The following is a 27,858-nucleotide window of genomic DNA, read 5'->3' as shown; positions in this document are numbered from 1 at the left end:
ATCTGTAGTTAGGGATTAAAACGAGAAGCTCTACATAGTTGCAGGACTAATACGAGGTTTGTCAAACGTTGAAAGAGTAATTTCTGACGAATGGCCTAAAGGAAAGACCAGCATCAATTTCCTCCATTAATGAGGTATGATTTTTCTACAGTCCATATTTTCAACTATGGACACCTTGTATCAAAGTCCATAAAATGCTAATTCTGAAGAATAATAGAAGCTGAATAATCCTCAAAAAACAAAAAAAGAAAAGAAAAGAAGGAAAGAAAGAAACAGTGATGGCTTGAGTTTTTCTCTCTGAGCATGAGTTCCATTCATATTGATGGAAAGTTCAAGGTCAAGTTCCTATATTTTTGTGAAGTCTTCTTGCAAAGATTTCCATGGTCAAATGGTTTTGTTTTGATTAACGTATTAACAATATACAATATTCATTGAAACACTGCTGCTTCGCAAAAGCTGACCCGCGTAGCTAAATGAAACTAATACCTAGTTTTTTTCATGATATTTTTTAAATTTTATTATTTGGTATTAGAAAAATTAATCAATTAAAATTATTTTTCAATCAACAAAAAATTTAACATAAATTTTCTGAAAAGTATTTTTTTTTTATTGAGCTAAAAACACTTTTTAAAAGATGTAAAAAATTTAAAAATATCATGTTATTTACAGATTTTTTCTAATTTAATCCTCAAATTTTTCATTGTTATATATATATATAATTTTTTTTAATTTCATCTATTAAAATTTAATTTATCAATTTATCTTTATTTTTATAATTATTATTTATTATTTTCTTATTATTTTTTTAATTAAATTTTTTTATTTACTAGATTTAATCTTTATTATTTTAATTATTATTTATTTTATTTGAAATAATTTATAATTATATATTTTTTTACTTATTAAATTTAATCTTTATTATTTTAATTATTATTTTAGCTAAATAAATAAATATGTAGCGGATGCGAGGAAATATTACAAGATCACATCAGAAGAAGAAGAAAAATAGCACTGTCAAGTTTCAATTACATGCAGCAGCAAAAGTAATATACTTCATCAAACAAGACTTTAGCAAATACCACTAATAAGTAGATTTGAGCTCTACATCAAAAACATACTTTCCATGTTCAGTTGTATATTTCTTGGCTTTATAAAAGGTTTTGCACAATCCCAAAAAACAACTGTGACAAAAGTGAAGCAACAGCTTTCACCTCGTTAACTACAGCCAAAACCAACAAAACATCAAGCAACTGACTGAACTGCTCTTTCAAAGTTGTCTTCGGCGGATGACGCACGTTTAACAAGAACGTGGTCTGGATGTGAAAGCTTCAGTTGGCTGCAGAACACGGGGCAATTTCATTAATATGATTTAACAAGAGAATCTCGAAATGGATATTGGAGAGACATTAAACAGATCAAAAACTCGTTGGGACCAAAAACATATTATAGCCCGAATGATAACGGGATACGTAGCGAACCTAGGTAAGGCTAGAAATTTCTAGCCACCAAGATAAACAAAAATCTCAGTATGCTTCAGTAAAAGCTGCCTTTTGGTTTCGGATGAATAAAAAAGTAAAACTCAATTCCTAGCTAGTGCTAGGGGACAGTTATCACAAGTCACAACAAAGGTAAACTGAATAACTTTTTTTAAAAATGCCGAAGCTCCTAACATCATTGTCTTATGCTGACCTAACAACAATACAAACATGTTGACAAACTTTCTGGCTTGCCCTGTTTCCCATACTTTAATTTCTTGTTTTGGTAAAGCATTTAGGAAAAAGCGATTTGGATCATAAAATAATTCATTTTAATGTGACACAAAAGTATAGAATGATGTTAAAATTGATCATGCAAGAGATAGCTAACCTGAGATAACGTGAAGAAGATTTGCCAATGTGAAGACTGCATACAACCAAATTGGCTAGTGTCTCTGGATCCTTTGCATCCTGTTGCAGGTACCAAGGAAAACCCAGTCAGTTATATGAATTACACAATGCATTCATGTATTAGTATAACTTATCATAAACAGACAGTCAGTTTTGACATGTTAGAGAAAACTGAACATGGTGTTGTGAGTCGTGATCTCAGCAGACATTACAAGGTTCTTTGTTTTAAACTTGCCTTGTTTAGTGCTTCAAGCAACAGTGTTTCAGCTTCATCAAAGTTACCCATGTGCATGCAACAAACAGCCTTTCCATTCAAGATTAACCCTGTCATTGGGTACTTCTCAGAGAAATCTTGGAAGATGAGATATGCTTCCTGTATCTTTGATCCACCCTGGTTTATATAACAGCATATCAGCATGTCATCATTCCTTAAAACCTAACTAATTATAACTAAACGGAGAAGATGAGCTTACAACTGCCAGATTCAACCATGCAGTTGCAAGTTGAGTCAGTGTGTGGTCCTCATCAATCTGCTGCATGATCCTCAACTGTTTCTCTGCATAGTCTGACCTGTGCATCTTGAGGAATATTTGGACATTCAATGCATGTCTGCAAAGGGAGAAACAGTATGCATCAGGATTAAAAACCAATAAAAGGCAAACCCAGCAAGAATTTTGTTTTATCTCATTGACATGTGCATACAGATGTGGCGATTTATGATCTGCTGGGATTTCCTTGCCTAAGTATGTGAAAATTCCCATCATTTGGTCCATGGTATTTTCAATTTAACTCGAACATGAAAAGAAATCAGATAAGTGCCATAACAAAACCAAGAAAGCTAACTCCTACAACATACATGTGTATGTAGATACACCAGAATATCAAAAACATTTCTGCATCAACAATTTAATTAATGAATGAACAAGAACCAAGAAAATGCTAAGCATTCTAAACAGGGGTATGTTTAGTTGTTTAGTTGCATAATATGCTAAACAATTCTACATCAAATTGAACTCACAGTTCCATTGTGCCTCCAGCATTAGTGTGTTTCAGAGCCTCATTGTAATCCTCCTCGTGCATGAATATGATTCCAGCAATCAACCTCAAGATAGCATTGTTCGCAATAGCTGAATCAGCCAACCACTCTTTCAAGCTTGAAATCGTGGATTCCTGTTTAATTTACAAGCAATCACTAAGACAGACTTCACACATTCTTGACCTTTATTTCTTTTACTTCACCTTACATACAATAAAATAACCAAATCATTAAAAAACAATTTCTGTTTCTAATTTCTAGACATGCAAACAAGTAGGCATGCACACAAATGCACAAAAATCAACATCTAAGAATACATGTTGTACTAACACAGGTGTAAGATTCTCACAATATTTGCCATAACAAAGTTTGATTATATTTTCTCAAACCAAAGACGTACAGTCATAAAAAAATCAACCATCCGTTCTCAAATGGTTCATTTTAAATCACCCTAAACTCTACCATAATCCCATTTTTAACACGCTATTTAGCAACTCTCAAATAAGCATAGCAATTTGGGTTTATATATCTTCCAGTTTATGTTACAAGCACCAAGAATCCACAGATCATTAACACATAGCTTCCCTTTCTAGATCTACATGTGCAAACACAAGAATCAACATATAAGAATATACATTGAGCCAACACAATGGTGAGATTCACACCACATTTGCCATGGAAATTTTATTATCTGTCTCTTTCATTCTTTCAAATGGGCAGATCTAAGAACTTGAAAAATTGAGCATACACTCTCAATTATTTGCACGTATTCAGATTCTTATCAAATCACTCGAAACTCCACCGGGATCCCACATTGCACACACTAATCAGCAACTCTTACATAAACTTGCAAAATCATAACCAGAACCAAACTAAGCAAAATCAGATCATTCAACCCAAAAACGATTCGCCAAAACTAAAAAACAACATTACACTCTAAACGCTTGAATTCCCTAAAATTAAGAGCCCCAAAACAGAATCTTTTCTTAACTAAAATCCCACAAATAAAAAACAGATCTCACTCACCAGCACGAAAACAAATCAATAATGCGAGAATCTTAACAAATCATAAAAAAAAATTAAAAAACTTAGTAAAAAACAACAACGGATCCAACAGAATGGGACCTTGTTTTCAGGGCTTGAGAGATACAAAGCGAGCAGTTTCACAGCCTGAAGTGGAGTAGCAGCGGCATCATCAATCTCATGAATCACAAGCTGCACACAACCAAACACAAAAAAGTTCTCAACTTTCCTCAACAAGATAAAAAAAACCCTGATAAAAAATCCAAAAAAAAAAAAGATGAAGACTTTTTAAACCTGGTAGCTGGAAAGGGCAATGTAAGAACGATAAACAAGTGAGTCACGCTCAACGGCGTCGTCAGGGGAGAGATTGGGGAGGTCGCTGGTGTTGATTGCTGCTTGATATGCTCCTAAATAGAAATTGTTACGCAAATTGAAAAGATGATCTGGTGCTCCTGCCATTTTCTTCTTCTTCTTGGGTCTCTCTGCCTTTCTTGTAGTAACTGATTTGTGATTTCTGGTAGATCTGGAGAAGGAGAATATGGGAGTGTTTTTGTTGTTGATCCTTATATATCAAGATCAAGGAAGCATTATAGAAAATGGTATGGATTTTGTTTTTTCTTTGGGGGGGCTTGGATTGATGGAATAGTAGAGGTTCAATAGAGTAGAGGATGGCCCAATGGATCCCAAATGGTCCAATCCAATGGTGTTTCCATTAACCTATTTGGGCTAACTTTTTGAGATTTTAACATGGATAGTGGTAGAGAATGGATTGCCCTAGGTTAGGTTGTTGGGTCGATGTTACTCTGAATTTATTATTATTATTTTTTAAAAATATTATTTTGTGTTAATTTAGATAGATTTGGATAGAGATGAGAAAAACACTGAAAAATTGATTAAACAGAGAAAATAAAAAAAAATAACTGAAAAAATTGAACCGTGAAAAAAAACCGATTAAACCGATTAGAATTTTAAAAAAAACTGACCGGTTCAGTTCAGTTTGATAAGCCTGAAACCGAAAAAATCAAACCAAACCCAAACAAAAAAAATAAGCCAAATTGGAAAAAACCAAGTCAAATTGAAAAAACCGAGCCAAATCAGAACTGTCGGTTTAAACCGGTTTTTGTTCTAAAAAACCGAATTGAACTCAAACCGGTCGGTTTGAACTGGTCTCGGTTCTTTTTTTAAAAAAACCGGTTTGGTTTGCCAATTTAGTTATTTTTGTTTATAAAAACTAAACCAAACAAAAAATAATTATCTCTATATATATTTGGATTAGGTTTAGTAGAATTTAATTAACCTACTTTATCATTTAAATTTAATCAAGTTAATATTAAAATTAATTTAAATTGAAATTAGCTCAATAAGAATTCGAATTATAAGTGTAGCTTCAAAAATAAAAGAAGAATTTGAATGGAATAATTTCCTTCACTCCGTACTCCTTCACGGACCATCATCTCTTTAAAGACGGAATTAAGATTGATTAAACACATCTCGTCACCTTCACCTTGTAATCATCTTGTGGTTGATGATAACCAAACCACAGCCATGGCGAAATTGAGCTAGAACTCTCAAATATGGGATATCAAAAACCCGAGAATATTGGAAGTTGAAGACTCTAGTAGAGGGATTGAAGAGAAGGACAAGGCCTCGCTGCATGAACCAGAAATTTTCACTTTGACAAGTGAAAATCAATTCAAATGGAAATGGAAGCCTTCTTGCTCTGCTCCATTCATCCTCGTCAACATAGAAAAGCTATTAATTTGGAAAAGATGAAAGTTCAATGAGGAATAATTAGAAGGAAACCCTAACCTGAACTTTTCAATTTCTGGTAACGTGAATGAAAGAAACTTAAACAGCTTTTGCATGTCATCATCTTCATCTTCTTCACCACTTCTCTTCTCTTTGAGTAAGGAAACACTGTGAAAGGTGCAGGGCGCGCTACATATTTTGAATGAAAGATTTGGTGAATAAGATGTTTATATAGAAGGAGAAAGAATCAGGGCTACATTTCCTTCAGGGTTTCCTAATTACACCATGTATTCTTTCTCTCTAGGGTTTGTTTCCTACTCGTCACCAGCTAGGTTTTTTTGCCTTGCTTAGCATCAACACACAGGGCATATTGATGATTACTGGTGCTCTAATTAGAATAAAAACAATGGCGCCATCTTAATTTCTTTGCAAAATATAGAATACCAATTAATGGATAGGGGTTTTGGTTCCAAATATCTAGCTATAACACGACAAATAATTTTCACTTCAAAAGATCGAATATCAATCAATCAACTCTTCACTTAAAAAATAGTTTTTTCACAGGCTGTGATTTTGGTCTAGACACGCGGGCTTGAATATGAACTTGGTGTCTGAACTTTGTTATTCTTGAAAAAACAAGTCGACTCTCCGATGTTAACAGCAGTAAGTAGATATATAAGAGAAATCGAGTCAAAATGCATGTGTAAATTAAGAAAACATTAGATATGAAAAACTATGAACAGATTTATAGATCTGCTGTCAAACTGCTGTCTGCTCCAGTATGTTTGTCTCCTGGTTTGCTCAACTACAAGATTTATGAACCATACCTACGAACCTGTATGAGATCAGGCTTTAATATTTTTGCAGGAAGCAGAAGCATCCGATCCGAGGGTTTAAGGAATAATTGCTCCATGACAATGTTAATTTCAATATCCTGAATGTGACAAATGGCGATCAAATTTCAAACAGAAACCTAAAACTCTCTAACGAGAGACTAAATTTCAAAACTTGAGTTTGCTCGATCCATTTTGAATTACCCTCTTACTCTCTGCATCAAGAAATGGAATGCACAGGCAATAATGGTTTGAGACTGAGCGAGAGGGGCTAGGTTTAGCTCTAGATCCCAAAGAGTGTAGTGAAGGAAGGAAAAAACCCACCATGGCCTTACGAATCCTTGGGGCTGCAGCCTGCAGGTCTAATTCTGAGAGAATCGCTACAGGCAACAGGGATGATGAGATAGAACACTTACCCAGTGAATAAGGAAAATCCCTTCAACAGCTGCTGATAAAAAAAAAAAAAAAAAAATCTGATCTCATATATATACCATGGATTTTGCAGCATTTCTTAGGCTCAAGATCCTTTTGTTTATATAGGTGATGCGATATATTACGATTTAAAAGGGTTTGACGCAACAGTTTTAAAGGAATTCTACTAAAAACCATCTTTTTAAACTTTGGTTAAAAAAATTATAATTTTTAATTTTTTCTTATTCCTATCTTCTTAAATGGCAATTATAAAATTTATCAATATATCATACACATGCTAATAGCCCATTTGGTATTATAATAGCAGTTATTTTTAAAAATATTTTTCACTTGAAAATACATTAAAATAATATTTTTTTATTTTTAAAAAATTTATTTTTGATATCAGCATATTAAAATAATTTAAAAATATTTAAACAAAATTAATTTGAAGTAAAGAAGAAAATAACAAATTCTATTTTTTTTAACGCAAAATTAATTTGAAGCGTTTTTGAATTCAGTGAGATTATAATTTTTTTTTCCAAAACTATTTCTTATTTAACTAGATGATAAAAAAAAAAATATACAATCACAAAATAAAATACCAACCGAATACTAAAATGCTATAAAACAACTAACAAATAAATATCAAACTATTTAACTTTGCAACACGGATAATTTATCTTGTTGTGTTTAATGAATTTCTTTATCAAAATTAATAAATTGTAATAGAAAAACTTATAAAATTTATAATAGAGGCCGACACACACATAAAATTTATTAAATAAAAAAAAATACAAGGTTACACATATATATATATGAAAAAAAACCAATACTTTAAAAAAAACACAAATTTAATCTATATAAAATTAAGAAAAAAAATCTCATAAATCATACCTAGCTCTTTCAAAAACTAAACATAAACAATACTATTAAAAAATTATCACAAACTAATTAAAACAGAGATCCAAAATTTATTTGAAAAAGACATCAACTAATGCATTATTTAAAAAAAAAATTTAAAGAATCAGGCTAGGTGTTATTGGGCCTGGAAGGCTAGACCCAATCAAGCAATGCCCTGCGCGCAGGCCTATACATATATTTTTGAAATTTAATGGGACGGGCAAGATATCGTATGCCCCATGCATTAGAAAAAAAATGACACATTGCCTGAATCAACAAACGACGTGTCATTTGTTCATCCCTTGAATTCAGCCATTGTGATGGTCTTAAAAATAAGGTCTTTTGTTTTTTTATTTAAAAACTCGTTTCAACCAATTCTAGACTCAAAATATCTAGAAAACACCATAAAGACCTTATTAAACTAATCCACGACCTTGAAAAGTATAAAAATTACCCTAAAACCTGAAATCCACTCGAAACAAAAAAAATTCCTAAACTCATATATGACTTTTTAGATGTTTTCAAGATAAAAAAAAATATATATAATCTTAACTCTTCTTATCACATGAAACTATTTGATATAAAAAAATAACTGTTTTGGTGGTTGGATTCCTTATAAACAAACACTTTGACAACCTCCTCTCTCTTATTCAATTAAGAAACAACTAAAAATAAGTACATTGAAGTGCGATATCAAAATTGAAGTTTATAAAATTTAAAAGATCAGCCACTTAATAACTAAAAAAGATGAGGGGCTCAAGTGAATTTATGATCAAAATTTTCAATCCATAACATATATTCTTCACTTTAGTCATCTTTCTTTGAATTTAACCCTCTATTATATATATATATATGCAATTGAGCTCTAATTTTATTTAATTGTGCAAAAAAACATTTGAGAAATAAATTAAAAATTTTCAAAATTTATATTCTTTTAATCAAGAGTAAAAATATAAGAGAGTGAACAGTAGTTTTATAAACAATAAAAACATCACATGTTTTAACTTTATTTATAATAATTATAATATCCTATTCAACATTTATTATCAAGCAAAATAATTATTTTAAAAAAAATCATATAGTAAAGTGAGCTCAGATAGACGGTTCTGCTAAATTGTCGTCCATACTGAAATCTATTGTGTATAAGATCAATCGGCTATCAACTCTAAAAGAATATACCTGTACTACACCGAATCCATTCTTTATTATACTTGACCATTTTACCCCTGCGTGCGTGTTCTCATTAATCTCCCCCCTCCCTCCCCCACTCTTTCAAACCAAAACGAAAAGCCCCCCTCTTCACTCACGTAAACCCTAATTCTTACAGATTCAATCTCTCAGTACCCGAAAACCAAAACCTTGAAAAAGAGGCTTACAACTTCCAAGAGGGCTCCTGTAAAGAGCCAGACTTTTCAGGTTTGCCGTTTTCTTTTGCTTTTTTTCTGACATTATTTTTCAGCAGAAGTTTCGATTTTCGAGACCCTGTTGTTTGTGCATTGTTTAGCTTATTTTTGGGGTTTTATGTTCGTATTTCTTGTTTTACGAGATGGGTTTTTGTTGTTTTATGGAATGGATGAGTGGAAAATGAAACCCAGATTTGGTTTTGCTGAAATCTGGGTTTTTTAGGTTTATTTTTTCTGTTTTATTTGATGTGTTTTTCGTTTTTTGGATGATGGGTAGATTGGAATGGTAGTTGTAGTGAATTTTTATATTTTTGGTGCTTGAATTTTGGAATCTAAGAGTAGGATAAGTAATATGAGAAACTTTTTTTTTGTTTTCCAATGTGTTAAGTAATTAAATGTTTAAAGAGACAAAAGGACGGGTTTTCGTTAAGAAAAATGAAATAATAGCAGTACTATCGTGTCAAATTAATTAACTAATTTTCTGGATTTTTGTATTTAGCTAAGAATGATAGGTGTGCTGTTTCAGTAAATGAATCTCTGTAAAACTGAAACAGGGTTTCTTTTGCTTCTCTGGTCTTATCTTGTTCTTGATGCAATATGGTTGTGTTTGGAGGTGGCTTTTAAAGATCTTACTTTTGGATTTTGTGATTTGTGTTCAGACCAGAACTGTTGATGCTTTTTAAACTAATGCAAGCAGTATTTGGATATATAAAGAGAGTTTGCTGAAGAAACTGTAGATTGCAAAAATGTCGATGTCAAAGAGTTCGAAGATGCTCCAATATATCAACTATCGGATGCGTGTGACCATCCAAGATGGCCGGCAGCTGGTAGGGAAATTCATGGCCTTTGATCGCCATATGAACCTTGTACTTGGTGATTGTGAGGAGTTCCGTAAGCTCCCACCAGCGAAGGGCAAGAAGAATAATGAGGAGCGTGAGGACCGCCGTACTCTTGGCCTTGTTCTCCTTCGTGGCGAAGAGGTCATCTCTATGACTGTTGAGGGCCCTCCTCCTCCTGAAGAGTCTCGTGCCAAGGCTGTCTCTGCTGCAGCTGTTGCTGGTCCCGGTCTTGGTCGTGCTGCTGGCCGTGGAATTCCTACTGCTCCTCTTGTTCAGGCGCAGCCTGGCCTAGCAGGTCCTGTCCGTGGTGTTGGTGGGCCTTCCCCTGGCATGATGCAGCCACAACTCTCTCGTCCTCAACTTTCTGCTCCACCCATGTCCTACCCTGCAGCAAGTGGTCTGCCAACTGGTGGTGCACCTATTGTCCGGCCACCTGGTCAGATGCCTCCTATGCCATATCCTGGCCAGGGTCCACCAATGGGCCGGGGTCCCCCTCCACCAGGTCCACCTCAATTTGCTGCTAGGCCCCCACAGGGTTTCCCGATGCCACCACAGTTTGCCCAGAGACCAATGGGAGGGCCACCACAGCCACAAATGATGAGAGGACCACCTGCTCCACCAAGACCTGGAATGCCAGCACCACCTCCACCCCGTCCTGGGATGCCACTTCCACCTGGTGGTCATGTTCCTGTTTTTGGACCCCCTCGTCCGGGTATGCCACCTCCTCCCAATTCCCAACAGCAGCAGAATCAGCAGCAATAGTGATTAGGTATGCCTCCTTTTGATGTTTGATTAATGGATTTTGAATGTCTACTTACTTTTCAATCTCTTAGACCTGGAGATTTACACGATGTTAATAGGATTGAGCTTGTTTAATTACATTGATGGAATGGATTTATTTATCAGCAACTTGTGTTTTCTATTTCTGCCATTTAATAATATGTTCAATAACTGGTATCATCTATCTTCAGATATTTTGATTGTTTTGTATTGAAATATGTTACTAATTGGGTGACAGGATTTGGGTTTATAGTTTCAATGAAAACAGAATTTTTTAAAACATAAACTTAGTCATAGATTTTTAGTGTTTCTATTCTGATGTGCATTGATCATTTGGATATGTAATTAATTTTGAAACTTGAATTTAGCTGTGGCAAGCAAAAAAAAAAAAAAAAAAAAAAATGCATGTATGAGGAAGCTAGCTAGCTATAAATGTTTTTAGTTATGATCCTATTTCAGTTTGCCATGCTGCTGAAGTTTAGGTCTTGGTCTCAGATCTTGGTTTGGGAGGAATTCTGAAAGACTGAGCTTGTTGCTCTTATAGTAACTGTAGTTCCCAAACTATCTGAGCAGTTGCTTACTTCTTTTTAGTTGATGAGTAAACAGTTATTTGAATTGTGACCATGCATTCTAATTTTTCACCCCTAATGTGTTTTGTGCAATGTTAGGAATTTTTTGTTATCAATTGATTTATTACCGGATTTGTTATTCCAAGTGTCTGCATATTCACCAACTTGATGTTTGATCTGGATAGTTATGAGCTTGGCATATGCTTTTTAACCAAGTAGAATGTGGTTCTTTTACTAAGGGGGCTGTTTGAGAGTATGGTAATGGTTGTTTTTTAAAGTGTTTTTCGCTAAGAAATGTATTAAAATAATATTTTTATTTTTATTTTTTAAAATTCATATTTGACATCAGCACATCAAAACGATTCAAAAACATATTATTATTTTTTTTAAATTGAAGCCAATTTTTTTTTTCAAATTTTCATGAAAATCATGTTGAACTGCATCCCCAAATAGGCACTAAAGCCTTTTATTTGTTAGTTATGCTGCTGAACTATGAGTTTAAAGTGGTTGTCTGTTAGGCTTTCAAATGAAAGTGCACTTATATGTACAGATGTATTAGATTCTTAATTTATGTCTATATCGTTAGAGATGGTGGGAATACATAATGCTCCCCGTCATCATTGTTCCTGTGGAATATGGAGTGTACTGACAAGGGAACATTTGACCCCATTGACACTGGCCCATATCACATTGTGTGGTGGTGCCATTTAGTCATAATCCACTTTGTAGCTGCCACTAAGTGCAATGTCATTTTAGTAGGTACCCCGCATGTCATATTTGGGTTCACTAAGTATTTTAGGAAACACAAACGTGGCTAAAACTAATTCTAGTGTTCAATGTTTTTCCTATTCAGTCTCGGTGCTAAAAGATAGCATTTTTTATCTGCTTCTGTTTGTGATTTTATTCATTGACTACCCTCAGATTTCACTGCTGAGCGAGTAACATTCTTAGCTCATTAAAGCTTTTTATGTGGCTATATTATGCACCCATTTAATATTTAAATCTGCTTGTTTTGCTTGCATTTATTAAAAGATTTGTATATTTTTTTCCGACTTTTTTTAGATTTGACACGACTTTTAATATTACCAAAGACTTGCTTGTTAACCAACTCTAGGCAGATTTATTTGGAGATATAAATCAGATGCTAAAAACGTTATAATGCTGTCAACATATCTCAATTGTTAGATTGCATTCCAGTTGCACTGTACTCCAAGCTTGTCCTGGAAAGCTCACTTTGATCATCTTTCTTTTGCAGGTCGTTTGTGCCTTGAACGTTTTCAGATGGAATTTGTAGAAGAAGGTTATTTCAAGTGCTGTCGTGAAGGTTTCTTGTTGATTTTGTCTGAACTCATTTCAACTTTGCAAGTGACTTCAACTACTGTGTATCTCTCTTATATTCTAGTGTAGGATCTGGGCGATGTTATATCACAATATGTTATTCTAGCAGAGCATCCACTACCAAGAGGAAAAGTTATATTAGCAAATCTGATCATTAGACGAAACAATCTTGGGGCAGTGCAGGTCTTCAACTAAATTAGTCATCATATAGTGTTTGCGATTTTGGGTGCATGATGCATGTGCTCAAGCTACATGAAGCTGATCGCCTGATGTCCAATGAAAAAAAGATGCTGTGGAAATGTGGCATTGACAATTTCTTGCCTAGAGTAAATTGAGACTTGAAGTGATGATATATCTGGATGTTTGGTGGTGTCTCTGTGCTATTAAATTTTTCGGGCACTCGCTGTATGTTTTTCCTCGACCTTTTTCATCTTTTCAATTGTAGAGATCTTAGAATCCGGCAACCTTTTTCAAGCAATTCTATTCTCGTTTTACGTTGGAATCATGAAGTTAACAGGACCTCTGTTCGATGCGCACATGAAGCTGTACAAGGAAAATTTTGTACACATACAATAAAGTCTGACTTTGGGTATAGCTCAATAAGGTCTATAGAAAAACTCGTCTTTTGTTTTTTAGTAAAATGACAGTTTTTAGGGTTTTTTATTTGAGAATAAAAAATAATTTCTTAAGTTTTATATAAGTTTTAAAAGTAAACAAATATTTTAATATATTTATAAATAAAAAACACTATGAAAACAACAGTTATCAAACTTTCAAACAACCTCTATAAAATAATTTATAAAGGGCCCTGCAGTCCGGGTCTTGCGACTTGCGAGAAGCTAAGAAGGTGACATGGCCAGTGGGTGGAAAGCTACAATCTTGACAGTAGAGAAAGGTGATGGTTAAAAGGAAGCCGGCCTTTCGGCTGGGCGTGACTGAAGGCGAATTGGAAGTCCCTTTTCAGGGGTCGGCATCATGTCACCAGCGATCTTCTCGGCAGGAAACGCTACCTCCCACCTGAACCTCTTCACCACGTTGTGAACAAAAGTCAGAATAGCTAGTCGAGCATACTCTTTTCCGGGGCACATTCTGGGACCACCTCCGAAAGGCACAAATGTGAACGGAGGAAAAACCTTTCCATCGTCGTATCTCGACGGGTCAAATTTCTCAGGATCCGGGAAGTACTGTGGATCCTTGTTTGTTGTGCTAACAGTCCAGTATATCTGCAAATGGAGAGCAAATCAAGAGTTAGTGGAAAGCATGATGTGTAAAGCAGTGCAGACAATTATGGACTTGAAAAAAACTATCACTTACTTTCCATCCCTTTGGAATGGTGTATCCTGCATAAGTAAAGTCGGTGAGGGCCTCTCTGAAAGTTCCCTGGAGTGGGGGTGTGAGCCTCATCACTTCATACATCACATTCCATGAGTATTTCATCTTCTGAATGTCATCCCAATCTAGCAGCTCCCCAGCCTTTTTATCTGCTGCAACCTCTATTTGCTCTGGATTTCAAGAACACACAGGCCATTGATAAGATCAGTAACATGAAAGTCATATGCGTGTGTGTTTGTGTTGATACTCAAAATCATCAAGAACAGGAGAGAATGATTTCTTTACCAGCTAGGATCTTAGCATAAATGTCAGGCCTCTCTCCAACATTTTTCATAAAGAAAGTCATGGCAGTAGCCACTGTACTATATCCTGCAACTAGCAAGCCCATGATCTTGTCAGCTATTTCAGCCTCTGCCATGTGCTTGCCTGAAGGGTCTGTGGCCATGATCATATGGCAAAGTATATCCTGCCCCTGTGCTCCTTTGGACATACCAGCCCTTTTCTCATCGATTATTACTCGTAGTTCCTTGCGGATTGCAGCTGCAGCCTTGTTAGCCCTGTAAAAAGTTGTTCCATAGACATTTAAAGGAATGGAATGCATCCCCAAGGTCAAATCATCAAAATTGCTGACGAGCCTAGCTATACGTTCGGGATCATCCGAGCCCAAGAAAAAGCGACACGCAAGAGACAGAGTCAGTGTCTTAGCAAGAGCAAAGGCCTTGACTTCATCTTTTCCTTCCCAATATGTCTGCATATGCAGCTGTGTGATAGAGTCCATTTTCCCCAAGTACCTGACCAATGCCTCAGGCTTCAAGAACCCTGGCGACCTTAATATTTTCGACTCAGCTTCGCGTGGAATTTGAGCAGGAGCAGCAGCTTGGTAGGAACGAAAGATCTTCTGCATCGCATGAGTTCGAAAGGCAGTGAAAAGCTTCTGCTCATTGGAGAAGAGGAATTTGTGTCCACCAGGGCCACATATGACAGCAGTCTCCTCTCCAAGAATCTTAGTCTTGAAGATATCAGAAGAGTACCTCTTCATCCTGTCAGAAACAAACTTTTCAGGCTTAGCAAACAAGAAATCAAGCGTTTCGCCGAAGATAGGCCATCCTAAGCTCCCTGGTGGCAGGTTCTTGGCACTACTGTGGGATGAGAGCTTGAAAGCAAAGATTCTAATAGCTAGTGCTAGGACCAGAAGAACCATGGACAACAATAAACATATTACCTCCATGACTGTTTCTTATGCTAAAGAATCTGTTCAGTAGTTTTGGGAGCAACTTGTGAAGATTTGAGGTTGCTGAGGATGTAATGGTGGGTTCATATAGGCAAAGATGAGTGGTGTGCTAGTCTAGAATCGCATTTTTCTGCCTGCCAATAATCTAGTAGTCAAATGTGAACCATAATCTGATGAAGTAACTGAAATCTATAAGAAAACGGACAAAAGTAATAAACTTGTTGCAAAGTTATTAAACCGAGTTGTTCTAACATATTAAAGTTAATTTAATACCAAACTCGAGACCTAACCTATTTATTTAATTCCATAATTTTCATTTTATTATCACTGTATAATTAAGAAGCATGCAATACATGCAACTAGACATCATAAAAATAACAACTTTAATTCTAAAAGGTAATTCAACTAATCAAATTTTAAATTTATTTCTTAATAATCATAAGTTCGAGTCTTTTTAAGATCACTAGAGGCTTATATAGTCATTAATTTCAGGGCTTGTGAGATTAGTCGAAGTGAACGCAAACTAACTCGGATACTAACGTTAATAAAAAAAAATAACAACTTTATTTAAAAAATTATAGTTTTGATCATCCTTCTCATTGCCTAATTTATGTCCAGCAAGAACAATTTGCTTATCATCCAATTTATCATAATTGATTTATTAATATTCTGGTTAATTACATTCTAAAATACAAAAAAAACAAAAAACATTAACTCATCATGATGTTAATGATCATATGTTAAAAATTAGATTTAATAATCCTAATTTTAACAAGGTTTTGAACACTTGGGATTTCATCATGTAGAATCGAAGAATATTCTAAACCCAATATATAGGTATCAATACTATGCTTTTTATTTTTTTTTAATCATGCACATATTCTTCAACATTAGATTCTAAGGCTTTTTATCATGCTCTTTTGCGTTGGGAAATACTTTGGACAAACTAAAACCTATAGCCAAATCATGTACTTTCCTCTCTCTTTTTTTTTTTTTTTGGGAATTCATATGAGTGATTATTCTTTTCTCCATTTTTCTTCTTGCAATCAAAACTTAATATCATAAAATAATCACTACGAATCTACAAATTTTTTTTGGAGAAATGTACTAGGCTAACATCAGCATGCTGAGGTATTAATTTTGAAACCAGTGTGAAAGAGATCTAAAAAACCAGTTCATGTGAAAAGATTTTGAATCTTCAACTTTGGATAATCTATCTACTATGTAAACTTAACTAAGAATTAAACCTAAGATCATAGCTCAAACCCTTTCCAGAGGGGGGGGGGAGAAAAGAACATAAAATGCCTAAGCAATATGAACATGAAGACAAATAATCCCAAAATATAATTTTAAACTTATTAAATAGCACGTGAAACACAAGAAAAAAACAAAAAAAAGAGGTCGGATATAGAAATTAAAAGAAAAGGGCAAAGTGTTCTTAATCCCATGTCTAATTGATGAAGAAAATAAATTGTTTTCTCTATTAGGAGACTCTTTTATGGAGTCAACAAAAATAGAGAGGAAGACAAGGTTCCTAACTCTAGTTTATGCAAGGGAAAAACATAGGAAAGGAGGATTCTTTAAAAAAATTTATTCCAAAATTATCTAGAAACATATTTATTTTACATCTTTTTTTTTTTTTTTCAATCAAACATTGTTTTATTTTTTTATTCATATCATTTATATCTTTCTCTCATTTTCCTTTTATTTTTCTTTTATGAGATAAAGTAGGGCAAAATTCTAACTTGAAATACATGTACTCCATCTCCTTTATCTTATTTATCTTATGTTCTATGACTTAATATTTTAATTAACCAGAAATAATAAGCATTCCAAAAAGAAGAGGGGAAAAAAAGAAAAGAAAAAAGAGGGTGCAGACAAAATCTAACAAGGGATCCAGTTGCAGGAGTATCTTATCTAAAGTCTTAGGTGTTGTCCCCTCAAACTCCTTTAATGTTTCACGATTAGTACTTCTCGTTGAAAAGGAGGGCTGATGAATATTTATACCGATTTATATTCTTGCACGACATTCACGTTGTTTATACCCTTAATTATAAGATTTTCACATTCTTTCTAACCATAATTATAAGATTTGTCGGCGGTGTTCAAGAGTTTAATAGTAATTATTTTATAATATATCTTTTTAAAAAATTATTTTTCATATTAACATATTAAAATAATTTTTTAATAAAATAATTAAGTTTTAATGAAACTCCGATGCAAATATAGTTCCAGGATTTTAAAACCCAGATCAAAAATTAGTTGAGTTAGTTATTTTTATCATAACAACATGTTTAGGTAAAAAACTAAAAAATAAAAAATTCTATATATATATATATATATATATACACTATTTTTTTTTCACTTAACACCTAAATTATAATTATTTATAGCTAAAATGACAACTTTTCTTTTCTACAAGACACGGTTTCAAGCATCCTTGCATCTAATAAATAAATACATAAATCTTGCCAATCTTTTTTTATTGCAAATTTACAAATACTTGAATTATTTATATATAGTGTTATTAAATCTCACTCGGCTTGATGAATTAATTTAGTGACTCATCAATCTTATCAATTCGTTGATTTTATTATATATTATCAATTTGGTGAGTTGACTCATGATCTAATTAACCCGGTTAAAATTTAGTTTAATTTTTATTTAAAATTTTTAAATTATATTATTAATCTTAATTAAACCGAGCTAATTCACACAACTTGTGACCGGAGCCGGCAACCTCTCTCTGTATTCTATTGATAAAGCTATATGTATGTCTTGTGCAAACAGGCAGTGGAGTTATTTCCATTTCTTTTCTTTCTTTTTTTGAACCACAAGAAGAACTGGAAACATTTAAAATGCTGAGTGATTTCCAATTCACTTTCTTTGAATTAGAATACTTGTTTGAAATATTGTTTTTTCCCCCATAAAAATAAATTAATGATTCAAAACAGCGACGGAGGTGTAGTGAAATGATCGGAGGGGCCAATGTGAGAAACAAGCAAAGGTTAAAATAAAAACAAAGTGAAAAAAATAGGGCCAAAGTGTAATGAGTAAACTTTTAACAGGAATATAATTGAATGAAACCTTAAATATAGGGATGAAATTTCACTTTCTAAAACATTGGGGGCCATGCCTCCCTGATTCAGCATATTTGCAATCTTATGCGATTCGAGTAGCGTTTCACTAAAATTTAAATTTAAAATTAATTATTTTATATTTTTAAATTGTTTTAATATCAAAAATAAATTTAAAAGGCCCTTTGAAAACACAACCATTATTGTAATAACATGTGCTACCCAAAACTTGATGTATTAAAAAAAATTTAATAAATTCTTCAGAATGATGACCTTAAATTTCTTAAAAAACTAAGTAAATCTTCTTAATTATTAGATGGATTCCTTGAAATTAGGAAGTTTATAATATAAAATAATAATTTAATTATGAGAGTAGGTGTGAATTAGTCAATTTGATGAACACATTGTTTTCTTGGACAATATGCAGTAAAAATTCAAGTGGATGGGTCCACATGCACCTTCCATGTAAAATATCATTTGACAACGCTATTGAAATAGTATTTCATTAAATTTAAAATTAATTATTTTACATTTTAAATTTATTTTGATATTAAAAATAAATTTAAAAAGCACTATAAAAAAAACTGTTGCTATAATAACAAATGCTACCCAAAACTTGATGTATTAAAAAAAAAATTCTTCAGAATGATGGCCTTAAATTTCTTAAAAAACTAAGCATACCTTCTTAATTATTAAACCGATTCCTTGAAATTAGGAAGTTTTATAATATATAATAATAATTTAATTATGAGAGTAGGTGTGAATTAGTCAATTTGATGAACACATTGTTTTCTTGGACAATATGCACTAAAAATTCGAGTGGGTGGGTCTATATGCACCTTCCATATAATATATTTATAAAGAAATCATTTGAAAATGTGATTGAAATAGTATTTCACTAAATTTAAAATTAATTATTTTATATTTTAAAATTATTTTGACATTAAAAATAAATTTAAAAAGCAGTATAAAAAACAACTGTCGCTATAATAACAAATGTTACCCAAAACTTGATGTATTAAAAAAAAATTAATAAATTCTTAGAATGATGGCATTAAATTTCTTAAAAAACTAAGCTTACCTTTTTAATTATTAGACCGATTCCTTAAAATTAGGAAGTTTATAATATATATAATAATTTAATTATGAGAGTAGGTGTGAATTAGTCAATTTAATGAACACATTGTTTTCTTGAACAATATGCACTAAAAATTCAAGTGGGTGGGTCCGTATGCACCTTCCACAAAATATGTTTAGTCCCTCTCTTAAGTCCCATGTTAAGTTGTAGCGGGAGACATTGTTTTCTTGTACAATATGCACTAAATATTCAAGCTGGTGGGTCCATTTCCACCTTCTACAATATATATTTAGAATGTGTTTGGTAATGTATTTTAAAAAATAAAAAAATTATTTTTTATTTTAAATTAATATATTTTTGATTTTTTTAAATTATTTTGATATACTGATTTAAAAAATAATTAAAAAAAAATTAGTAATATATTTTTTAAATAAAAAATATTTTAAAAAACAATAATAATTATATTCCCAAGCACACTTGGTTTCTCTCCGTGACTAGCCATGTGGTTGATGGAAGTTAAAGTCAACCTGTAACAGTATTTTTTAAAATAAAAGAATTATATTTGTAGATTCTTAGGAAATTTACTTGAGAATTCATCCCTTTGATTGCTAGAATAAAAAAAATATTTTATAATATAAATATTTTTATAAATTTTATCAAATTAATTTAGAAAATAAAAAAATATGACAAAAAACCTATTATTTTTAAAATAAAAAACTTACATCTCAATATGAATTATATTCTTTTATGTTTACATGTAAAACAAAAGGAAGTAATTTTTTTTAGTAATTTTTCTAAATATTCGGATAAACAAATCAAGTCTAACCCAAGAAACAATAATATTTATCAATAATGTTGATGCAATTAAATAAAATAAGTTATTTTTTAAAAATAAATTTTTTTATCGTACTTAATTCGGATGAGGCCCGACAATTTTAATTCTAAAGATTTTTATTTATCCAAAACATCTTCTGAGTTATTAAAAAATTATTCAAAACTTGCTTATAATAAATATATGTTAAGCTTGCTGGCGCACAAGTTGACCCAACAAACCCGGTTACAATAACTATTACTGATAAGTCTTGGGTCATAATTAAATTCATAGTATCCTAAAAACTGGCTTTAAAACAAAAGAAGAATCTTGTGGCACACGTGAGACCTTGGTCCAAAAACAGGATGTCTAAATTTCACTTCATTTTTTTTTCTTTGCTCAATTTCCTGTACAGAAAAGACTCAAGAAGAATCATAGCCCACACTAGGAGACAATCTATCAACAATGTTCAGACCTCCACTTTCAGCAGCAATCACAGCAGCGCATCTGCAACAAGACAATAAGTCTCATAGTTATCAGCTGAAAACACATGATCGAGGAAAGCAACCCAAAAAAAGAGTAAAAGTTTGCACATGAGAAGTTAAAAAAATGTGATGCAGTCTAATCCAAAGTTATCATACTCTAACCAAGGCCTAGATTACATGCCAAGCGTGTTAATCTGGTTTGACCTGAACCAAATCAAAAAGTTGTTTCAAGGTTTTTTTTCAAGTCAAAACAAAAATGGTTTGGAAAAAAGTCAAACCAGGGTTTGATTGGATTAGCTGAGCATGCCAGGTCAATTCTCATCCAGTGTAATTTGAAACCTAGCCTGGGTCAGCAGATTATCAAGTCGACTCACCAGGCCGGGTTTAATTACACAGATACACTCCTCCATGGTGAACTACTGTGAAAAATTTGGCATGATTTTGCTTTAAACTGCGTCGTTACAACCTTGTATGCAAGTTAAGAGTTTGGAAGGAGACAAGAAGAGAACTAACGGGAACTTGGAAATAACTCCATGATCAACAACGCCATCAACTTTATCAAGACCTTCAGCTACTTCAGCTGCAGATTAGGATTAGTGTGCGGTCGAGGAAAAGAGTAACTTAATGCATGGACAAAGAGATTAGAATGAGAAGAACTCATGATTATAGACCTACCAAGGCTTTGTATTGGAGATGTGAAGATGACATCAAGAACGTTGTGACCTTCTCTTGTAATGAAAGGGAAATCGCCCCCTGTTGGACCAGCTTGTCCTATCGATGATCTCCTCCATACCTTTGAATGCCAAGCAAGAGGAGGAAGGTGGTAGTTGGGAATTAGAGTATCAATGAAGCAACTAATCACAACTCCATGTTTCAAGAACCCTTATTGCATGATTTAGTTTGTTCAAATCAGCAGTTGTTTCAACCAGGAAGGGTTCAATAAAAATCATTTCATCAGAAAGCATTGAGAGTTAAGAGAGCCTGTTTGGTATAGCCTAAAACTGTTTGCGGCAACGATCCTCCTTAGGCAGGAACATAATTGAGAACCAAAATTTCTAATTAGATTACATCAGAAGGTACTGAGATTAGTAAATAGAATGCATGCTTTCTACCATGGTATAGACCACTGCTCATTGTCCAGGTGATATTATCTCCGATTATGCTTCCCTAATTCAGGTTCTTACATGGAAAGTTAAATTTTCTGGTACTTGAAGAAATGGCCTACTATTCTAATCTTTTAGCCATTAATTGACAGGTAATCAACTTGGTGGCACTGAGTTGTATGTTGTGAAGTTCATACCTCTGCATCACCTAAAAACAGGTCATCAATCTCTTCAGCAGTTTCCATCCAGTTGAGCTGAAATATAGATGCAAGTGTTAGTAAGATCATCAATCTCCTGTTGCAGCAGTTGATGCTTCGCATCTATGAGAATCGTCATGGCTTACAGCTTGAACCAAAACTGGAATAGAACCTTCAGGACCTCCCATGTACTGGTTTTCTGTAATCATGAATACAAGCTTATTGGCTGCTTTGAGTATTGACTGCAAGAGATAAGGAGGAGGGAAGCTAACCAGTCAGAACTTGATACTGAGACACCAAATTTGAGATACCAATTCAGAACAATTTCTCAGTAGATGCATTTGATTATTGATTTATCCACAATGGTTTAGAAAACTTACCATCAGATGCCTAGAGTATCAAAAGCTAGACTTACCTTCTCTTGAATGATGGACTCGTCGCTGTGTGATCTCCGACGTCCAATGATTGCAACAAGTGTTTCTTCTTCTATAATATCAGCATCATCAAATGCAAAATCAATCTACAAAACAGCAACTTAAAAGTGACACAAGACTAAGGTCCAAGATTTCTGATATCTGAACAGTCAAAACTATGGAAGGCAAAAGAGCGACTACAAATTGTTGATCTACCCACCCATGATGGATGAGGAACCCTTTAACCCAAAGGTAGGGGCATGCTAAGCAAGTGACTCCACGCAATCGTGGCAAGACCAAAGTCACCACATCTGTGTAGATAGATTTTAATCATAACCAGCCACTTGACTCGACGAACTACTGACAGCGTTGCTATAACCAGAGTACAAATTCTTAAAGGGATTTGTTTTCCTTCCTTCCTTCTCAATAGAAATTTTCTTCTCATGTATATCAACTTCTGACTAAACAACCTAATCTGATCCTAGAAAGTTTTCAAATCTTTCTGTCCAGGCTAGCTAGCTTTTATTTCGTGATGTTCACTTGCAAATGTATAAAACTACTACTGAACTAGAGAAATATCAATAAGAAGGAATTTTTGATAAATGATCAGAACTTCATCGCACTTGAGAACTATCTTGGTATACGTCCAATGGGATGCCAGCCTTTGCTGCTTCACTTGCACTTGTTACAGACCTGGAAGCAAATGAAAGCAAGATCTACATTCTAGCAAAAGAATTGATAGGACTACTGCAAATTGTTTTAAAGATAGTGAAAGCCGAACACAACAGATGTATAACTGTTTAAGTGTGCTATCATCTACAATAACGAGACTCGAGCACAAATAAAGACTGGAGGCAATGCCGCAGGGGAATATATATATAGCATACTATCTATCTATGAGATTGAGTTATGATAAATTTTCTTGAAAAGAAAAAAAAAGGCGAAACTAGGACAAGTTGGGAGGAATTGAACTCTGCTCTCTAATATTCGAGTATACATTAAAAAATCGATCATATAGATTCATCAAGCAGCACAGAAACCTATTTAAATGGTGAAAAAGACAATGCCATCATTGATAATGTCAGGAAATTGGGAATATGAACTCACATGGGTACTCCAACTATATCTTTTAAAGCCCCGGTTCGGAGTAGCCGACCCAGATACTGTATAGCCATACCAGAAGCCTGTCCAGACCCTAAACCAACAACCATGCCACTTTGTATGTGTTTATCAACCTGGAAAATGAACATGGCAACGAATTTGCCTGTAAATTCACCACAGATAACATTTGCATGGAAAATCATAAACATTGCAGGTGAATTGTCAATTCTTTTCTTGGTCTCTTTTTGATTCTTAGACTCTAGATTGTAACCCAAGTGTCCTAACACAAATCCCAATCAAACCAATTTCAAGAAATCCACACTTGAGATCAAGAAACGTATAAGAAATGCAATCCCAGGTCCAAGCTAGAACAGAAACTAATTTCTTGGTATTGAACACATACATTCAGTGATGAAGAAAAGAACATAATGAGTATAGCTTTTTCGGCAAACTTCCATGCTTCTCGAAGGGAAAAAAATGAGTAGGGATGATAATCATACGGTGTGCTTAGCTGCATGGAGGAGAGGAGAAGAACTGTCTGCTCTAGTAACAAGGAAAGGGACTGTTTTCTTGCAAGTTCTTGAACTTGACCTTGGCTTTGAACTAGTTTTGATTCTAACAGGAGTAGAGTACACGAGTGTTGATGTTGCTAGTGATGCCATTCTTGAGTGACTGTTGTTTTCCCTCCTCTCTTATCCGTTCCTGTTTTCTGGTAAACATCAAACAACTACCAGATTTCATAAAAAGACTGCCATTGACACCCCAAGAGAGAGGTGTTTCAGAGCCCAAAGCCATGGTATCACTTTACAGGATAGCCTTGTTCTATCTGGCCCAATGTAATAAATCTCTCCGTTGCAAATAACAGCGGAGCCCAAGTCCAAGGAATTAACATTAACAAATAAAACAGACATGTTCATCGCCAATTCTTTCACTCTTAGTCCTTGAGATTTTTATTATTTTGCACTTCGGTCACTGTACATTTTTTATTTTCAATTTAGTTCTTTAAAATCACGTTTTCCATCTTCTCAACTCTCATGCACTGTTAACTCCTCCAACTTGTTTTCTTGCGCTTTCTTATTCCCTATTTAGAGTTACCTTAGAGTGTGTTGAGAATATTTTTTAAAGTAATTTTTATTTAAAAATATTTTTATATTTTTAAAACTTTATTCAAAACAATAACAAAACATAAAAATTAAAATAAAAAAATTATATTTTTTAAAAACACGATTAAACCACAAAAACAAACATAGCCTTAGTTATTTGATGTCAATTAATGCCAAATTTTGCAATACTAATCTTTAATTTATTGTTAAAAAATTCAAGTAATAAAAAATCAAAATTAATATAAAAAATAACAAAATTCTTCTATGAAAAGGGGGGTGTGCAAAACTACAATTCCCTTTAATATTTCTCATGATATAAAGTATGCATTTATAATATTAAAATCTATTTTTGATATATTAAAAATTAACTTGAAATTATATTCATAGCATACTTAAATTTATTATTAAATCAACAGCTGAAATATAAGAATTACAGAAAAGAATCATCAAACTTCCAACAAAAAATCTCTAAGGAGTTATTCTCAATCTCCACCGATCTCATTATGGATTCACGAATCACAAAGTTAGTAGGTCCAACGGCTAGGGCACAGGGCTTTTACTCGTGATTAATAAACTATAGAAAAGGACATTCTATTCAGAAATACATTCTAATTATTACTCTTTTTAATCCCTTTAACATGAATAGAACAAACAAGATCAAATAATAATGATGAACACAGCAAAAATCTTCTTTATCAAGTGTTTTACAAGGGACAAATTTGACGGCCGAAGATAGTTGGACATCCCAATTTCTTTTATTAATGTCAGTATCAAAACTAGTCTATGCGTTGTTTAACTAATCCCATAAAATTTAAAATTAACAATTATATAAGTTTATAATAATTTTAAGGTTTATATAATTTAAACTAGCGATATTTAAAAAACAAACTTAAAATCCGACTAATTCTGAGACCGAAGATAATTGAACATCTTAATTTTTTATAATTAATATGAATATTAGGTTAGCTTGCGTGTTTCTCAACTAATCTTACGGGTTTTAAAGTTAACAATCATATCAATTTCTAGTAATTCTCAAATTTATGAAACTCAAATTGGTGATTTATAGAAAATAAATCTAGAACCTAACTAATTAAACATCCCAATTTTAATATTATGATTCAATTGAATCTATTAATTTGTGTTTAGTTAGTGTTTTCGGAAGAAATCAGATGGAAAGAATACATGCATAATGAATTAGATTTTTTTTTTTAATGGTATATAACAAAGACAAAAAAATAAAATAAATTAAGTATATGAAACAACTTTTCGAGGAGCCTGTTTTCTCTTCTCTACCGTCATTATTTTCGTTTCTTTAAAAAGTAAAAGAGTGATCAAACGCTACTTTAAGCATCATGTCAACGCGAAAAATATACTTTAAATCCAGAAGAAAAAGGAAATCTTGATTGGGACATGAACTAAGACGAGAAAAGCGAAGAAGAAGAGATTGAGAGAAGCATAAAAGCTAAACATTTTAGGATGCGATGAAGCTGCTCTCTCTCCTTTTGGTTTTATCACACAAGACATGGCATGGTCAAGCTGACCCATCTTCATCAACTCACATGGAGGCGGCCATTGATGAGAATCACAGAGAAAGTGATGCTAATGATGGTGGGAAGGGTTCTTTTGAGCACAGAAGGGACCCTAACGACTATATTTAAAGAAATAGTCTCCAACACAGTTGAAGATGATGATGGCATGATCGGATGACCCACCCCACCCACCACCTCGGCGACACCAAGAAAATCATGGCCTCATAAAGAAGGATTCCACCGAAATGGAGGTTAGAATACGATGCCAAAATCCCCCATGTTTTCCACTTTCACATGTGCACCACCGTCACCTTCAGCTTCGGTGCTCATTGCACTGCCTGCCACCCCCACACACACCCCATAGAGCATCTCTCATTCTTTCACATTGATTATTTATTATCATATGCAAAATATTCTGTGCATTGTCCCATGTTGTGTGCAATACGTATAGAATAAATATATTACGAGATAATTTTATATTATTTTAAGATATTTTAGGGTAAATTGTATTGCAACCCTTATGACTTCACATTATTATTATTTTTTTCTTATGTAGTTTAAAATTTACCTTAAGAGTTGTTGTTTAACCTATAGTTACAAGACTCTATTTACAAGACTTGATTTGAGGATTAACTATGTTTATAATTTAATGGGAGTTTCGTTGCAATTATTTTTTAAAATATTTTTTATATAAAAATATGTTAAAATAATATATTAAAAAAATATTTTTAATGTTAGTACATCAAAATGATCTAAAAACATGAAAAAAAATATTAATTTGAAACAAAAAAATAAAATAAAAATTTAATTTTTTTAAAGTATTTTTAAAATAAAAAAACAAACAGTACACTAAAGGTTATTAATTAATAGGTGAGTTGATTCTAATCAAACCAAGCTTTGAATTTATTTTTTATAAAACTAAAAAAAACACAACATAATTTAATAAACAATTATTAAGTTGATCCAGTTAACTAGTTGCTTTCCAATGCAATCATCAATACTCTTTGGTATAGTGTCAATGGTTACTTCCTGTTTTTTGCTCGGTAATATTTGAATTTTTTTTTTAATTTTTTTTAATATTAGTATATTAAAACAATTTTAAAATATAAAACAATATTCTTTTGTTAAAAAAAATCAAATTTTTAACGTGTTGCCACACAGGTACGAAACATGAATCAAATTGTGTATGGGTACAAATAGTGTCACGGGTGAAGGCAAAGACAAAATCTTGTGAAATTTGAACGTTGGGGATAATGAAACAAAGAGGGCCAAAAAATAAAATAAAATAAAAATAAAAATAAAAATAAAAGGCTGACCCGTTGACCTAACTATCATTTTCCACACACATTTCCTCGTCTCATTTTTGTCTTGTTCTATATATATATATATATATATATATAGAGAGAGAGAGAGAGAGAGAGAGAGAGAGAGAGAGCTATTTTTACTCTATAAACATTGTTTTTTTATTTAATCATAAAATATTATGAATGAACCAATGAAATTACTTTTTTTACAACCACCATTTAGAAAAAAAAAGTATAATATATATTTTTTAAAATATTTAAAATATAAAAAAGAGTAATTCATTTTGTCATTTTTTTTGTGATTATTAAAAACTCTACAATGTT

The 27,858-nt window shown here is 32.9% G+C and overlaps 4 protein-coding genes across 7 annotated transcripts; 1 reads left to right on the top strand and 3 right to left on the bottom strand.

The window, feature by feature from the left end:
- Window positions 1–988: 988 nt before the first annotated feature.
- Window positions 989–4,518, bottom strand: LOC118040790 (coatomer subunit epsilon-1). The gene is made up of 7 exons (XM_035047821.2): window positions 4,240–4,518; window positions 4,048–4,137; window positions 2,905–3,056; window positions 2,360–2,495; window positions 2,122–2,277; window positions 1,867–1,946; window positions 989–1,336 (listed from the first exon to the last, which is right to left on the bottom strand). The coding sequence occupies exons 1-7, from the start codon at window positions 4,402–4,404 to the stop codon at window positions 1,243–1,245; spliced, it is 873 nt and encodes a 290-aa protein (XP_034903712.1). The 5' UTR covers window positions 4,405–4,518; the 3' UTR covers window positions 989–1,242.
- A 4,580-nt stretch (window positions 4,519–9,098) lies between these two features.
- LOC118040789 (uncharacterized) lies at window positions 9,099–13,178 on the top strand. Of its 2 annotated transcripts, none has more exons than XM_035047816.2 (3): window positions 9,099–9,257; window positions 9,904–10,852; window positions 12,688–13,178. In XM_035047816.2, exon 2 carries the CDS (start codon window positions 9,991–9,993, stop codon window positions 10,843–10,845), a length of 855 nt encoding a protein of 284 aa, XP_034903707.1. In that variant the 5' UTR covers window positions 9,099–9,257; window positions 9,904–9,990; the 3' UTR covers window positions 10,846–10,852; window positions 12,688–13,178. The 2 variants fall into 2 exon arrangements, with proteins under 2 accessions (XP_034903707.1, XP_034903708.1); XM_035047817.2 differs by having other exon boundaries at window positions 9,103–9,257; window positions 9,942–10,852.
- A 344-nt stretch (window positions 13,179–13,522) lies between these two features.
- Window positions 13,523–15,479, bottom strand: LOC118040788 (beta-amyrin 28-monooxygenase). The gene is made up of 3 exons (XM_035047815.2): window positions 14,388–15,479; window positions 14,085–14,272; window positions 13,523–13,993 (listed from the first exon to the last, which is right to left on the bottom strand). The coding sequence occupies exons 1-3, from the start codon at window positions 15,328–15,330 to the stop codon at window positions 13,673–13,675; spliced, it is 1,452 nt and encodes a 483-aa protein (XP_034903706.1). The 5' UTR covers window positions 15,331–15,479; the 3' UTR covers window positions 13,523–13,672.
- A 4,985-nt stretch (window positions 15,480–20,464) lies between these two features.
- Window positions 20,465–24,380, bottom strand: LOC118040787 (probable ribose-5-phosphate isomerase 4, chloroplastic). 3 transcript variants are annotated; one of them, XR_004686196.2, is made up of 9 exons: window positions 24,099–24,380; window positions 23,605–23,732; window positions 23,121–23,190; window positions 22,500–22,604; window positions 22,231–22,326; window positions 22,085–22,141; window positions 21,460–21,577; window positions 21,159–21,364; window positions 20,465–20,806 (listed from the first exon to the last, which is right to left on the bottom strand). XR_004686196.2 is itself a non-coding variant. In XM_035047813.2 (9 exons), exons 1-9 carry the CDS (start codon window positions 24,258–24,260, stop codon window positions 20,722–20,724), a joined length of 888 nt encoding a protein of 295 aa, XP_034903704.1. In that variant the 5' UTR covers window positions 24,261–24,376; the 3' UTR covers window positions 20,465–20,721. The 3 variants fall into 3 exon arrangements, 2 of the variants coding, with proteins under 2 accessions (XP_034903704.1, XP_034903705.1); XM_035047813.2 differs by having other exon boundaries at window positions 21,298–21,364; window positions 24,099–24,376; XM_035047814.2 differs by lacking the exon at window positions 21,159–21,364 and having other exon boundaries at window positions 24,099–24,379.
- Between the last annotated feature and the right edge of the window lie 3,478 nt (window positions 24,381–27,858).

Source organism: Populus alba, chromosome 11, assembly GCF_005239225.2.
Source record: "Populus alba chromosome 11, ASM523922v2, whole genome shotgun sequence".
In the NCBI taxonomy this organism is placed as follows: domain Eukaryota; kingdom Viridiplantae; phylum Streptophyta; class Magnoliopsida; order Malpighiales; family Salicaceae; genus Populus; species Populus alba.
This window is presented reverse-complemented; position numbering and strand designations above follow the sequence as displayed.